Source organism: Tinamus guttatus, unplaced genomic scaffold (assembly GCF_059628265.1).
Source record: "Tinamus guttatus ecotype Peru unplaced genomic scaffold, ASM5962826v1 Tinamus_guttatus_pri_ptg000098l, whole genome shotgun sequence".
NCBI lineage: Eukaryota > Metazoa > Chordata > Aves > Tinamiformes > Tinamidae > Tinamus > Tinamus guttatus.
Genome location: NW_028288632.1, coordinates 1,355,716 through 1,372,523, shown reverse-complemented (window position 1 = coordinate 1,372,523; position 16,808 = coordinate 1,355,716). Strand labels below are relative to the sequence as shown.

General features: G+C 41.8%; 1 protein-coding gene across 1 annotated transcript in view; it reads left to right on the top strand.

Annotated features, from left to right (window-relative positions):
• Positions 1–1,623: 1,623 nt before the first annotated feature.
• The window catches only part of LOC104564920 (chloride channel protein 1), a 36,562-nt gene continuing 21,377 nt past the window's right edge, over positions 1,624–16,808 (top strand). The window contains exons 1-7 of the mRNA XM_088520809.1: positions 1,624–1,824; positions 9,449–9,602; positions 10,135–10,266; positions 11,069–11,197; positions 11,297–11,430; positions 11,763–11,840; positions 16,614–16,692. Coding sequence (XP_088376935.1) covers positions 1,636–1,824; positions 9,449–9,602; positions 10,135–10,266; positions 11,069–11,197; positions 11,297–11,430; positions 11,763–11,840; positions 16,614–16,692 — 895 coding nt within the window. The 5' untranslated portion in view covers positions 1,624–1,635. The remainder of the gene's footprint in view (positions 1,825–9,448; positions 9,603–10,134; positions 10,267–11,068; positions 11,198–11,296; positions 11,431–11,762; positions 11,841–16,613; positions 16,693–16,808) is intronic.

The following is a 16,808-nucleotide window of genomic DNA, read 5'->3' as shown; positions in this document are numbered from 1 at the left end:
GAAGGTCAGTCCCCAGCCTGTACTGGTGTCTGGGGTTATTCCTCCCCAGGTGCAGGACCTTGCACTTGCCTTTGTTGAATTTCATAAGGTTTCTCACTGCCCAGTTGTCTAGTCTGTCCAGGTACCTCTGGATGGCAGCGCAGCCCTCTAGAGTATCAGCTACTCCTCCCAATCTCATATCATCAGCGAACTTGCTGAGGCAGCACTCTGTGCCTTCATCCAAGTCATTGATGAATAAATTGAACAGGACTAGACTGAGGACTGACCCGTGAGGGACACAGCTAACTACAGGCCTCCAACTAGACCCTGTGCCGCTGATCACCCCCTCTGGGCTGTGAATCTCTTACCTCTCTCACATCTCTGCCTGTGAATCTCTTACCTTGCAATGTGAAAGTGTGGGGATCCATAATTCTGGAGAGATTATACTTTCTGCAGGAGGAAGAAGTTGTTTAGCAGTAGCTCTTTCGTATTTGTGCTTGAGATAGACAGGAGTCTTTTTGTTTTGTTCTGTTTTTGAGGTTTTTTGTTGTTGTTGTTGTTTTTGCAGTTCCTATCCTCTTGAACTCACTTCTCTTTGTTGACTAATAGCTATCAAAAGCAATGCAATTGCAGGTAGACCACTGACAGTGTGGGAGTTGTTTCTAGGCCTTGTTGCTGGAAAACACTTCTCATTTCTTTTACTGTTTCATAGTTCAGTGGCATTGGCTGAGCTCATTCCTTTTCAGCTGGCTGAGAAACAAGTGGCAGAAGCTGTTGAATGCTCAAATCTGTGGAAAACTGAGCCTCAAAAACAGAAATTTCTGCACATACCCATAACTGAATATCTACAAAGAGATCTTGCTGCATTCTCTAAAACTGTTCCTCACAAGAATAAGTGGAAATGCTTGAATTTAGGAGTTATGCCCAGTAATTCACAGATGTGCTGGAGTCCTCCTTTAGGACTTGCTTCTTCTGTAGACTGTGGACTTGAGATGTAACAAAGGTATCTTGGGAGTCTAGGTGTCCTGTCCCATCTTGTTCTGTCTCTGCATAACAGTTGGCATTGTATCTTTATGACTGCTTCTCACTCTTCAGAAGGCTAATGTCTGGGGAGAGAAAGAGGAAACTCGCTGAATTTTGTTCCCATTGCAAATATGTCTTGTTCAGGACAAAGGAAATGTGTAGGAAGAGACCTCCTGGAGAAGTATTCTTGCTTCCTCCTGTCTGCTTCATGACTCTGTATTTCTAGCTCTCTCTCTCATACGCCTTCCTTTCTCCCCTTCCCCCTTCCCTCTCCTTCAGGAGTCCCCTGTGGCACACACCTGATATTCAATCCTGGTGGAGTTAGTCCCTTTTGCCCAGATCAGATGTGGCACTGGCGAATCATGTGACAGAGGAAGGTTACTATAAATATAGTTAAGTCCTGCAATCACTGCCTTTGGGTGGGAAGAGGAGAAAGTGAGAGACACAAGGAGGAGGAGGGTCAGAAAGAAAGGGTGTAGAAGAACAGGACAACCTGGAGTGGTCTGAGGAGAGAAAGAAAGCAAAGAAGAAAGAGTGCAGAGACCATGGTCAAGGCCAGACCATGAGTTAGTTCTAGGTAAGGTCTAGAGTAGCAGCTCTGTTAAAACTGAGCATGTGGAAAAAAGGAGAGGCATGGAGACCTCAGAGCACAAGACGCAGGAATCCAGATCGAAATCAGCTTTGTGGGGGGGCACACCGCAGTACGACTATGTCCGCTTTGAGAGATGCACCCGTTACGGGATACCTTTGGAGGCAGGACGCGAGGCCAGGGGGACAGGGGACGACCTGCACTATCTGGAGAACTCTCTCAGCCACCCACAGGTAGGGCTGCATAATGGGGACCTTTATGGCAGCACAGGTTTCATTGGGAACACAAAGATTCTTGGGACTCTTAGGATGGTGTTGTAGAGTGCACAACCTTGTCTGTTCCCAATCCTACCAGCTTTCCCCTTCTCTTCTTGTCTCCCAGGTCAGTCATTGACTTCCACAGTCATACTTATATCCAGGAATACTACTGGCATTTCAAGTCAGCGGTTGCTATGATTAAAAAGAGAGTTAGAATGGGCGAACTGGAACGTGGAATCGAACCATTAATGCAACTGTAACATCAAATAGAAACTGAGCCTGCCTTCACCCGCACTGTGATATTAAGTAGAGAAATAGATGAGTAAAAACAGAGATGCATAGATGGGTATCCATTGGCACAGCTGTATAGAAAAGTCTTACAGAGCTCCATTCTGAATTTTCCCTCAACAAAGAGCAATTTATGCTCGTAAGACCCATATTGATAGTTCTGGTAGCTCTTTTCGGAGTCCAAGTGAGGAGTTTCCTAACCCTTACACCAGGATCTCACTCTTGCTCTGGTTCACACAAGCAGTCATTGCAGAAAAAAAAATGTGCTTGGGACTTTAAATGTGCGCTGTATGTGAATCTTTTCCCCTTGTCCTCTGTATCTCCTCTACCTCCCCTTTGGTACAGCTGCCTGCGCAGGAGTGAGAGGGTGAGTTTGCATCAGAGACTTGGTGTCTTGTTTCTTACCACTCTGCTCAGACTAAGCTGACATAAAAGGATATTATGATGAAGGAACTATTTCAGTGATGAAAGACAGCAAGAGGATGTGTGTGGGGGGTTATCTGAATGTGAAATTCACATAGGGAAAGTATGAGCAGAGGAAAATATGAGGGATGCATTATCTCTGAAAGATTTTTGTGATTTGATGATAGGAAAAAAAGTATTTGCCATAAAGAAAATCTCTTTCAGTAGACAAGCTGCCCAGTGGGGATCCTGTGTGCCACACTGCATGGATTTGGGAACCAGTCTTATGGTTGTATTCAGGATTTTTCTCTTCTGAAAATAGCTAAAATGACTGAGAGTTTGCAAATGTTTTGTATCTAAGTTGTTCCACAGTCATTCGCTTGTTTATATGGAGACAGCAGCTAAAATTGGAAGGTGTCTGGAAAAAAAGGCTGACTTCAGTAGTTTGTGCTATTTTTACACTAACATCAGGCAACAGTTTGGCTGCAGCATCCTCCCTTAGTGAATGAATGCTGAAGGATGAGCATGGGTAGGTGATGTGATGGAGAGGTACTGAAGTCCAGCCAGCAAATGGGATATGCTGGAATGCAGCACTTGATGAAAAAGCATTTGGAGTGAGCAGAGCAGGGACAGCTACTATCCCTTAGCTCCTTTAAGAGCACCAGTGACATGAGCAGTGGTAGCCCTCAATACACACTGCCACAGGTGGGGCATCCAGGCTGGGAGATGCAACCCTGGGCAGGAGGGACTGCAAGTGAAGTGGCTGCTCATGTAGAAGAAATGTTCCATCTCCATCAGCCGTGCCTGAGTCCAGAGCTAGCTCTAGGTAGGTTTCACAGCTGTTCTAGGAGGATGGCATATGCCTGGCATGTGGAGTGCAAGTAGAGCAATGTCCAGATGGTTGAGGGGACATGTGCCTTGTGTTACAGGGACCATTAGTGGGTTATATGAAAGGGAACTGTGACGTTCAAATTGTTCCTCCTGTAAAGCACATCCATGCACAAAATACCCCAATTAACCTCTATCCATCCCATAGACATTTGTAATTGCCTAAGACCTTTTCCACGATCAGGTACAGATGACACACAGTGAGGCAGTACCACCTACCTCCATGCTCTTGCTTGCTGCCACTGGCACATCTTTGCATTCAGCTACTGAGGCACGCTGATCACATGAATGTTGGCAAACTCATGCACAAAAGAGTGGGCCATCACATGAATTTGCCATGCGTATCTTCAACCGGTATTGTCCCCAAACAAGCATGCATATATGAACATACTTTGCATTCTTGAACTGGGGCATGCATAGATTTACTGAAAAGAGGCTTTAGAAATATATGCACTTAAATACTCGCATACACGTGTATGAACATTATGTTTATGTATACAACGTTATATGCAGGTACATTTCTGCAAAATCAGACTTGCTGTGCATATATATATTTTGTCATGCATTTGTGTGCATGCAGTTGAAGTGTAACTATGCATGCTAATGTACACATCTTGTAGAAACATGCACACTTATGCTGTTTACATGGAAAACAATAGCTATTGCTAATTCTGATAGCTATTGCGTCGTTTTCTTGGGCTAGCTATTGCCTTGTGTTTTAGATGTAAGTTGGATCTGTGATTTGACTGGGTTTACACAGGATGCTGCACAGTGGCATCTTGGCTTTTATCTTGGATCTTCTAGCATATCTAGCAGATATTAAATAATAAAAGAATAATAATAGTAGATAATAGTATATACATAATTGTTGACAGTTAAGATAATAGGTAACAGGCATACAATAGGTGACAAAATATATGGTGATAAAATATACAAACAGGTACGTGATAGGATTTGAGGGTTTTTTTCTTTCTACATGAGAAATGAGAGCTTTTCATCAAGCAGCTTCAAGTGGTGAAGTATTTAGAGGTTATTTTATTCATGACTGCAGAAAAGATGTTTATAGCAGTGAGGTCTCAAAATTGCAATAGTATATTGTGAGGGATGTGCAATGGGTAATTAAACAGTACAGTATTACAGAACAACAGACTCACAGAAAGATTTAGGTGACCTGGCACCTAAATGGCACCTGTGGAGGTCTCTAGCCCTAAATACCTTCCTACAGAAGGACTGACTCCAAAGCAAGATCAAGGTGCTCGGGCAAGTCCTGAACACCTCTAAGCGTGGGAAGTCCCAAATGTTTCTGGCACCTGTGCCAGTGCCGATCCACTCTTGGGATGGGGCAGATAGGGATATGATTTCCTTATATGCAGTCAGATCTCCCTCTTTTTGTAAGTAAGTTGGACCTGTTTCCTCTTGACCTTTGTTGTGCTCCTCTGAGAAGTCTGGCTCTGTTGTCTTTCTAACCCCACAATAAGGTTGGGGGGGGTGATGTTAGATTCTCCCCTTTGCCCTCTCTTCTACAGGGGAAATCATTATTTACTTGTTGTCCCATCCAACCCTAGCTGCTCATATGTGCCTCCTTGGATCTATGTCTAAGCAGTTGAACCTAGAATTTACGAAGTGTGGTTTGGAGTTCTTAAGCTTGAGATCAAATATAGCAATTATTTTGCTATCTGCCCATAAAGAACTAAGAAGAATCAATTTAGCAATAGCAGCATGGCCATAAAGCAGAAGTGAGAGGAATGAGCAATGTACAGAGCCCAAGGTTGCCGCAGTGGCCAGGAGGAGAAGATTAGAAACAGTGTGCACTGGCAACACTGGGGGAAGGGATTTCAGCAGTAGAGTATGCTGTGTAGAACATATCATTTGGTCTAAATGTCATGAGAAACACCATGGACTTTGGGCTGAGAGAGGAGTTTTATGCATGACAGTAGCTCCAAGAAAAGTCTTGAGATCATGGTGAAGTATATGTTTCTACCTTGAGATTCCATGCAGGCTTTCCTCCAGTAACTCAAGCAACAAAACTCACCATCTTTTGGGGAAGAAAAACTCTGCTGTTTTACAGTTCAACAGTTATTAATGTTTCCTCCCTGAAAATGAACTTTATCCAACTTGTGCTTTCTCCCTGGATTTTTTTTTCCTTAACAGTATTTTTACCTTGAGCTGTTTATGTATCATTATCATGTTCCCAATTTCTCATCATCTGTCCAAGCGAGACATAATATTACCTTTCTGACCATCCCACTAGAAAATTGGTATCTACTAAAATTATTTCCTGTTTTTTGTGATGTTCAGAAACTCTGTGTTCCATGTGTTAGAGAGGTAGTGTCAGAAGAACAGAACAGTGCAAGCCTTATTGTATTTCTAGTTCTACATGTCTTCTAATGGAATTTCTGACCTAATGTAATTTTGCTAACATGGCCATCTCTTGATTTCCAGATTCTTACTCTGTCCCACAGTCTCCTACAATTTGAGACAGTGCCAGAATGCAAAAGAAGCAAAGCACATGCACAAAACATGCATGTTAGTTGAGACTAACTTGTACTCCTAGAACAAAATCTTCACTGAAACCTTCCTTGAATCCTGAGACCAACTCCTTCTCTTTCATGTACTGAATCAATTATTTTCTAGCCAGACTGAATGAGTGAATTAGGATGCTGCACCATGTCATTTAACCCTTGTACTGTTGTATTTTAATGTCCTCCTATCTGAGAAAAAGCAGAAGACTCTAACTTGAACTTCATATTTGGCATGCATTTGAGTTTATGTTTTGAATTGTATTTGATATGAACTCATGAATTCTGCTGGTAAATTAAACATTAGTTGAAATGATTATTAATGTGAAGATGATTTATTCAAAATCTGTTACTGCTGGCAGCCTTGCTGGCTGAAACAGACATGGTGAGGGAAACAAGTTGCACAGTCTGCTGCTTAGAACTGAATTTTATTTGTGACAGCCTACCTTGTATGTGGAATCTGTCAAGTCTTTCAACCTGATGTTTCACTATCTGGTTCTGTATTATGGTGATTAGAGAAATGACATTCTTCATTGCTGAGAGATTGCATTGCCTGATTTGGTGCTTGCCCTAATAAAAATGATGGAGTTATAAAATACAATAAAATATTCAGTTTCCAGTACAGTGATAAATGGAAGATTACTTTCAAATAGGTGTTCAGACAGAATGGATCTTTTTAAGGAACAACAGGGAAGCCACCTAGAGGCATATTCTGAGAACAAATTATTGTGCATGGAACAAATGTCAGCTGATGACTATATGCAAATAAATAAAAGACTTAGGACCTTCAGTCATATTTGCTCTCTGGAGATATGAATTGGTTCAGCACTGGAACAGGTGCTCAGAGAAGGTGGGGGATCTCCACCCTTGGAGATGTTTAGAACTTGCCTGGACAAGATTCTGAGCTGCCTGATCTATTTTGAGCTAACATGCTGTAAGACTGGATTTGGACTAGAGACCTCCAGAGGTACATTCCACTCTAAATCTCTCCATGAGTCTCTGAATCTGTTTGATCCCAAATTTTCTCAGGTCAGCCGCATTTTCCACTTTCTACAGTTGATATCTGAGACCATGGAAGTCCCAAAGGAACATGAGTAAAATCTTCTGTGTCACTCAGAAAGGAGATTAAGCAAAGCTGTCAAATATAAACATCTCCTAAACACATGTAGTAATACTGCATATGTCGCAAATGTCCTGTGATTGTCCAGCTGAAGTGTGTAGTTTTGCTAATCTGAGTATTGCTCACTCTCCTCTTACAACCATTCAGAAAATCTTAGAGAAGCAGATTTGTACTGAGGAAGAAACAAAGAGTCACATTCTGGCAACTGTGAAGTGCCAAGACCACAGGTCATGCATCAGATGAGAACTTTGAACTCAAATGTATGTCCCTGAAGATACCCTTCAATGGAGAGGCTTATTCGGAGTTTCTCAAACAATTATCTCCCCTGCCTATTCCCAAAAGGAGGAAGGTAGGATGTCTGCTCCCAAGGGAATCTGGTAGATGAACAAGTGGGCATAGGTAGAATTCTTCAAATCTACTTGAGATCGCTTTGCTGAAGAGAAGGCATAGCTGCCAAGTTTATTGCAAATCCATGTGCAAAAATGTCATACATATTCCTCAGTTCACATATGCATAGCTACCTGTGAATTGTATGTTACTAAGATTAGTATTTGATGACAATGACTAGATTAGATAGTTAGTAATTTCAGAGGAGTTGGAGATATGTGGGTACTTGAGAAGATGGTTTGAATAAGTAATGGCAATTAGCATGTGCTCTTCTCTGATAACTGTGCTGATGCCCCTTCTTTTTCACTCTGTGCACCAACAATGGCTGCATGCCTCATTCAGGATTCATTGGCAGTGGGATGAACACTCCCAGGCCATTCCTGTGTTCTGTTGGTAGTGTGATATCTCACGAAACAGTGAGACACACTGTATCAGAAAGACCGGAGGGTGGCAGCCTCTTGGGAATTATTTTAGCCTTTTTTTGTATCTCCAGACTGTCTGTTTAATATCTTTTCTTCAGACCTGAAAGAACAGGTTTTTACTCTTTCTTAAGATATTACAATGTAATTAGCATTCTGTGATCATATACTGTACTCCCAAAAAGGGAATGCAAGGATTTAGGAGAGATGGGAACAGGGCAAATGGTAGAAAACCTAAGAAACCCCCACCTTAGGCAATATTTTGAAGAATATGAGTTAGTCAGACCCATTCACAAAGAGACTGTAGGTATCCCGTATTCCAAAGGGGATTCCATGGTCATCCCAGATTTGAGCCAGCAGCCAGTGGATGCTGGTTCATTCATAAGTCTGAGTTTAGCACCTGAAGAGTAAACTAAGTTGTAAGATAATGTCAGAAGTTCTACAGACAGTTGTAATTACTGCTGTATTTAAAAGAAAAGTCCTATGCCCCTTCATTAACATGAAAGACTTTATGGCATCAGTGACTGAGTAGCATGTGAGGCATGATGTATCAGTGGATATCTGCATCTTTGAAGGGGGACATACATTTAACCATGAGAAATTTCATGTGCCTTTAGCAAATATGAGATTTCAAATTCACTCATTTCCTTTATCCTCACTGTGTAGTACCTGACCTTATTTTAGAGCTCTTACCTTGCACTGGCAGTTGAAGCAAACTACAGGAGATAATGATCTGTACAGAAATCACATCTCTGTGTTAGTGGGTTAGGTGGTAGCTGGTAATGCTGATCATGGTGATACATGAGTGGGACTGGCATGCTCAAAGCAAGATTGCATTGGACTCCTCAGAGGCAAAGATACTTACAGTTTGAATTTCAAATGAACCTAGTTGAAGATGAGGATGAACATTTTCACTGTTGCAAGAAGGCACCTCATCTTAGCCTGTGTCATTAAATTATTTTTTAATTGCATTATTAAATTTTGCTTAAGCTTTGGCAATCTGATCCAGAGCGATCTATGTAGCTTTTTTACATAGAGAGATTTCAGAAGAGAGCTGCACTCTGTTTCGAGAGAGAATGCAGTTTAAAAATCAGTGTTAAAGTCAGGGTACAGAGATTGGATTCATTGGTTGGATTCATATTTGTACTGACATAGAGAGATGAGAGGGACAATTCTAGAGATCTTCGCTGTCCCAAATAAATATCCAGATTCCAGGTATGTTATCTGTGCATGACAAATGTTTGGAAAGCTCAGTCAGATGGTCTGTCCCAGACCTGAATTTGTGTATAGGAGAGCCTAAGGATCCTCTCCTGCCACTATTGTTTGTGCTCTGTACAGTATGCATCCAAAGCAGCAGGCTGGCTGCTATGAATATGAGCAAGACTGTCTCCTTCTGTATTAGAACCAGAAAGGAAATCTCTGAGGGGATTCTGTGTGTCCCTGTCTCCCTGCCTGGATATGCCTGAATCTGTACATCTAACTTTTAGTAGATCTGCCTTCACATCTTTCATGCTGTCTATGAAGGGATATTGGCCTTAACTTTTCATTTTGACCTCTCTTGCTTTTTGCTCCTCTAGCTTTATGGCCAATACACAGACCAGAAAACTGACTTCTCTGAGAAAGAAGCAGCAAAACTACTGAATAAGAAACAAGTGCAGAAGAACAACGGAAGAACCCTGAAACGTGACAGTCAAATAGAGACCAAAGAAGAGCACTATTCTAAATGTCAAGGTAGGGGACAATTCATGTCCACTTACACTGCGACCAAACATTGGTAGATCAGCCAGAGAGATGGAACTTAAACAGGGCAAAAAGATAAGGAAGCTTAGACTGGGGAGAAATGAATAAGGAAGGACAAGGAAACACAGTGGATTGAAAAGACATTTCCATATCCCCTTTCACACTAGAAATATCCCAGATCTGTTCAGAAAAAAGTCACAAGATAATCTCCCCTTCTACAACAGATCTGTGTAACAGGATGAAAAGAACTTTCTTGTGTCAGATTTTTGCTGCTGGTGTCCAAGAGGATAAAACACCCCTCCCCTCTTCTCTCTTTCTCATTCTTTTTTTTTTTTTTCTTTTTTTTTTGGTAGCCGTTGCAGGACTGTGTAAACCAGGGATGAGTGCCAGTTCTTTGATGCTATGTCCAGAGTTCTTCCCAATAAATGCTTACTGTTACCAGTTCTCAACACAGGAGAGGAGAGACAGACACAAGCTTCATTTGTGTCCCTTCATTGTTTCTGGTTTACTCTCTCCTCAACAGACTGTGCTAGACGCATCCAGAAGTATGTTACCAAGAAGTTTGGAGAGGACTGGATTTTCTTGATTCTGCTAGGTCTGGTCATGGCACTGGTGAGCTGGGGAATGGATTATGCCAGCGCGAAGAGCCTACAGGGTGAGTTCTTTTCAAATGCTGCAAAAACAGCATTGTAAATCAAATCAATAGTTTACAAAGCCCAATGACCAATGTTCCTCTTCCTTTAATGTGAGTCTCCCATCCTCACTCCTGGCTGCCAGGGAAGTTTGAAGGACTTGTAACATAGTAAGGAAAGGAGTTTAACTAGAGCTTAGCTCTTTAAAGGGACAGTAGGGGAAAATGTGGAAAGAAGTGGACATGGAGTGAATCAAAGACAAACTATTACCTCAGCTTCCTTTCACTCCTGCTCCCTGGTGACTGTAGGACCACAAGGGAGTGGCAGTCTGGTCCTTCTTGTTACACTGCTTCCCATCCTGTCTAGGGTTATGTGTTTATTTTCGTATGATTGAGATGGAGAAGAGGGCACTAGCTGTTGATTAATCACTTTATTGTGATTCAGGGCACCCATAAGGTCTTCATGCTGCCAAATGAAGATCCCCCATTTAGTGATTTATCCCCAACTACATACAGTGTAACTCTGCTAGTGCCACATTAGGATACAGGTATTAATAGTGACTACAAATAGAAAGCTGTTTCTATCCTTCCTGTAAAAAATGCCCGTTTTACTTGGAAACCTGTACTCCAAGGCATTATCATCCTTCCCTTAGAAAAGTATCACTTTAGGATAGCATTTCTCAGGAATGTTCATAGGGGCAGAGTTAGGTTATAGGTTTAGAAAGTATGTGATTCCAACCTGTTTTTCAACCTGTTTGGAGGATGTTTTCCAACCTATTTGGAGCAGCTGTGGTTACTGACAACTTCTTTGTTTGTCTGTCAACAGCCTACAAGTGGATGTACAGAGAGCTGCACCCGAATGTCGCTATGCAGTATTTGGCATGGGTCACATACCCCCTTGTTCTCATTCTGTTTGCGGCCATTTTCTGCCATCTCGTCTCCCCACAGGCTGTTGGTGAGGGTGGAAGGCATGGAAAGATCTGTTTCTGTCTGTCTCTTTTTCATACTCAATTTGCTTATTGATTGTTTCCTCATCCCCTGTTGTTGTTTTCAGGGTCTGGGATTCCAGAACTGAAGACAATTATGAGGGGAGTAGTACTCAAGGAATACCTCACTCTCAAAGCTTTTGTGGCCAAAGTTGTGGGCCTTACAGCTGGGCTTGGAAGTGGCATGCCCGTGGGGAAAGAGGTGAATGTTGCTATCTTCATGCGCTGTGGTTTCCAGGATGTGGGAGGGAAACATTGTCTGTGAAAGAAGATCATGTTTTCTTTCCTTTGCCATTGTTTCTCTTCTCAAATCTGTGTTCTTTCTAGCAAGTCTTATGTCCAATTGGCCATTTTCCTTTCTCTATGAAAGGCTTGTTACAGAAAGGTCAGCGACTCAAGTCAAGTAGTCTTTGAAAGGAAGAAGAGAAATAATGAGGGGCAGGTTAGGACAGTCAAAGAGGTTGGGCGATGACTAAATGGTCATCAGTGGTAGAGGGCAACCCTCTCTGATTTTCCCCTGTTCTTCTCTTGCAGGGTCCTTTTGTGCATATTGCTAGCATCTGTGCTGCTGTACTCAGCAAGTTCATGTCAATTTTCTGTGGTGTGTATGAGGTAAGACACATATCTCTGCATATAGCTCTTCTATACATCAAACTCCTATAACACACTAGCTGATTCCTCCTGTGAAGGTAGAGTAACATGGGTAGCCCACAAGATGCAGAGGGAGCCTACCAATTCAAGTTTATCATACTGCTATACAGAAGTAAATTACAAATGAAAGAAAATGTGGGAGGCCAGATATACAGTCCAGTAACCATGTAGGACTAGGCAGGTATATTAGCCACTGCATTACACGGAGGCTGTTTAGGAATGTAGGTTTGACAAGTTTTCTGTATCACGAAGTGGAAACATTTGCAGTGAATGTCTTTAAAAAAAAAAAAATCTCAAGTTGCTACAGACCAAGATCAACTTGTCTTTAAACCAGAATGTGTAATGCATTGCTAACTATAGACACAGTCTCCAGGCTTTTGCTGCTGTACAAAAGCCTGTGTGTGGAGATCATTGTACTGACTGGTTGCATAAAAAATCTATTAACTCTGTACATGGCTATATGTAGCAATTGCTTTACATACAGGTTCCCAGCAGAAGCTGGCTGTGCAGTACAACAGTAAGAGGTGCTGTTGTACTTGAGTAAATCCTGTCTCTGCATAATGACCCGTTCTCCCTGTTGTAGCCAGCTGACCCTACTAAAGATCGTGCTAAATCGTGCAGAGGCTGATATTTAGAATAGCAATGGTTGAATCTGCTGCTGGCTGTTGCTTTGTATCAGTGTTCTGGGTCCTAACCCGTTGGCTTTGCTCCTTCTAACCCCAGCATGCCCTTCTCTGGCTGCACTCTCTGTTCCAGAATGTGCACAGGCAGCTCGATCTCCTGGTGGCGGCTTGCGCAGTTGGAGTTGGATGTTGCTTCGGGGCTCCTCTTGGAGGCAAGTGTCTTCCTGTATGTGACATTTGATGTACACCTCATCTTGCCGCTCACTGTGAAATGCCCTGGTCTTGGGCAGGTTCTTCGCAAATGTCTCTTCAGCTCTGCAGCATCATGTAATTGCAGGCAATAGAAGAAAGAGAAAACTTTATCCTGCAAAGGGCATAGGAAAAATGACATCTTTTATGGTGCTGGTTTCTAACGATGCAGCTTGTTCAGTCCCTGCCTGCTTCCAGAGAGTTGTTCAACATGGAAAACGCCAATTTCTGTTCACAAAATAATGAAGATTTGGTAGAGAACAGAAGCTAAAAAACACTTCATGTAAGTGGTGTCATCATTTAAGGGCAGGAGATGACAGCAATTTTGACAGGAAGTGATAGCATCAGTAGTGAACAACTGTATGTATATTTTTATCAATGGATTGGAGAACAGAAAAAAATCTCTGTGTAAATTTTTTGGGCTCTCCTGGGCAAGAGAGATGCAGACAGTTAATAAGAAGGTTGGGAGGCTGGAGTAATTACGTATGGAGAAAGGCTGAGGGAGTTGGGTTTATCAGCCTGGAGAATAACAGTTTAAGGAGTCTTTAAACAGTTAAAAAAGTCTTTTTGCTGTCTTATGTCACCTAAAGGAGGATTTTAGAGAACTCAGACTCATCTCGGAAGTATGTAGTGCAAGAGGCAATGCATGAAGCTGGGAGTATGGGAAACTTGGACTATGTATAAAGGAAAAATGTCCCTATCCCTTGAGACTGGTTCAGTATTGAGACAGATGCCCAGAGGCTGGGGAATCTCCACCTTTGGAGATATTCAGGATTCTCCTGTACAATATCCTGAGCAACCTCATATAACCTCAGACTAAGCCTAACTCTGAGCAAGGAGTTGGAGGAGACAGCTCCAGAACTCCCTTTCTATTTTTCTATTTGATGTGATCTTACTGTGAGGTGAATTGTGAACATTTTCTCTCTTCTCTCTCATCTGTACTAGTCTTCTGAATCAGGGAATTTTTTTTTTAAATAGCACATGTGACAGAGACACATAGTAAGTTCTTAAAACAGTGAAAATATGTTCATAAGTAACTAGTCTTAAAATGTTAAACTTTGTTGTTCCTTTATTCCTCTTTCTCCCCTACATACTATGCCTGAATTGTTCTTCTTAGTTATTCTGTCCAGAAGTTTAAGGATTTTTTGAAATATGAATGTTTTTTTCCTAAAACACCTTTATTTCATCCATGCACAACTTTGCTGTTAGTCTTGAAATGGACGAGTTAGATACAATGTAGTCTTTCATTGTGATAACAGCATTAGTGATGGTCATACATTTTGCTATGTAAAAAAAAAAAAAAAAAAAGGAAAAAATCCTAGGAAACTAGTTTGTCCATTACATATTAAAGTTTCCTCAACCGATGACCTGAAAAAAAAAAAAGACATATCAGGAAGAAAATCAGGTTCAGCAACAGGGAGCTTGAGAGCTGTGTGGGAGGGCAGTATAGCAAGTTGGAGACAGCCTGAGTTGAAGCCTGAAGTTTCAAGGCAAGTTCGTAAGCCTGCCAAAAACCTTGAGAGAAAGATGGTTGAAAACCAAGGAGTAAGCCAATCATGGCTGGAACTATCAATAGCATACAGAAGAAGCGATTTTTCTTAATTGTAGAAAAACAGTGCAAACCACTCCCCACCGCTTCCTTAAGACAGCCTAAAGTTTTGCTTCATGCTCTGTATCTAGAATTAATATAGGCTCAGAAATGGCAGGACACATTGCTTGTAATTTACAGTCTACAGCCTAGAGTATTGGAGAAAAAAATGGCTAAAGAAAGAGTGGTCTAATTACTGTCTTCCTATAGACAAAAGAGAGGTTAGAGAGAGACAATGGAGTCAGACTTTTCTTAGAGAACAGCGAAAGGACATAAGACTATGTAGTACAACATGGAAAATATTATGTGTAATGTAAAAATTCTCCCTTTTCTACAAAGATGGTTCAGGATGGCACAGGTACCCAGGGAGTCTGGGGAATCTCTACCTTAGAGATATTCAGGACTGCCCTTGAAAAGATCCTGAGAAATCTGACCAAACCTTGGAATTAGCCTAGCTCTGAGCAAGTTGTTGGAGAAGAGACCTCCAGAGTCTGAAGCCTAAAACTTGATATGACTCTCTGATTACATCACAGTAGAGGAGTTGGAAGTTATCATAGTTTTCATAACCTTATTTGCTTTCTCCTAATGTATGTCCACAAACTTGCCAAATGTGGTTTCCATTACCTAGGAGACATAATCTTTAGTTTACCTAAGTCCTGGATATGGCTTGCAAGTTAATATCAATCACTCATGTTGTACATTTTTTTATACTAATCCTGGTGAACACCTGTGTAATTACAAGGAGCCCTCAATATAGGTTTGAAAACTATTTTATTCCTTGGCAAGCAAATGGTGCACAGATCTGCACTTTCTAAGAGTCCTCTAGTACTCTTTTTTTTTTTCTTTTTTTTTCAAATCCTCTTGAAATGCTGCTAGAAACATCAGGGAATGAGCCAAGTTCATTGGCATGTTTCCTGGCCTGGTTTTGGTCCATACCATTCAGCACATTCAGCAAACCAGTGTCAGATTATCATCTGAGGGATGCCACATGCCAGTGACCCTTCTCAGTGGCCAGCACGGTTAAGAGAAAACCATGCTTGGGAATCTTAAATCTTAAATTATTCTTACACTATCATATAAAGTTTTGTGCCCTCTACTCCACATACCTGTTGCCACACTTCAGGCCATGTGACTTGTATCCTCAGTTTCAAATTGTAAATCATAATGCTGGTGGGTACAGCATAAACATCACACTAATCCTGACACTTTGAATGAAAGCCCCTGTCATATGCCCTCCCAACTCTCACAAATGATTATTTCACAGGGGCAATGCACAGTGCCCAGAGGATACCCAGGACAAATCTGCATATTTGGCCACTCTATTTGGAGCCAGGGAGTGGTCCCCAGCCTTACAGCCCTGACACGTCTCTTGGCTGAAGCTCCATCAAACACAGGGCTTTCATGGTCTTTGGCCATTAGAGGTCACCTTGGCCATTTCTATCACCACAGTAACACAAAAATACCCTTCTCAAAACTCCATTCTTGTGGGAGATCTAATAGGCTACTTTGAGGATGAGTGATAGCATGAAGCACCAAAAAACACAGGCTTTAACCCTAGTGTTCTCTGTACTAAAAATCATCTAAGCTATAGACAACACAAAACTTATCTGCTTCCCTTTCTTAAGGTTCCTCACCAGGCATTGCAGGGTCCTCAGGTACTTCTCCAAATCTTGGAGAAAGAGGGGAAGGTGAATTTCTCCCTTTCAGCAGCTCTGTGTCCTCCAAACAGTCTCGTTTTACTTTAGTATCTTGATTGCTTTCACTAAGAGATTTCAGTATTTTACTGCATGATCCTCTTACCTACTCAGGATGATAGAATGTACACCAGCTGTCTGAGTTCAGTTCTGGATATGTATGTACCTTGTGCATCGAAACTCAGCGATTTTTTTCCTTGAGGTACTCTCTGCACATGTGCATTCTAAAATCTCCTACCAGAGTAAAAGAGATAGAGCAAAACAAATGTGGACCTCCAGCTTCCCAAGGATTTTCCATAAGACATTTCTTCAATAGTGACACAAATGTGCATGTTTCAATGAAATGCAGAATGCTGCCTTTTCCATGTGTTTTAAAGGTGTAACTCCAGGCATACCTTGAGCCAGGTGTTTTGACTATTTTGAAGCCATCCAGGAGAGAAAAGCAAGATAAGCATAAACCCAAGATTGGTAACAGAACTAAATGATACCATGTGGCTGTACCTGCTAATTCCTGTTTCTCTTTCCTTTCTTCTCTTCTTTCTTCTGTTTGTTTGTCTCTTTTTGTCTCTTCCACCAGTAGCAGCCATATTATTACACAGATGTCCTGACTGTGGGTTGTGCTGTTGGGGTCGGCTGCTGCTTTGGGACACCACTTGGAGGCAAGTGGCTGTTCACTTTGCTTTCCTCTTTCTCAGGTACTTAAATCCTCTCCTGCCTAGCTGTAGTCTCCTTTTCCCCTTTCCTACACCCTCTTCTTGGTCTGTCACCTATCTTG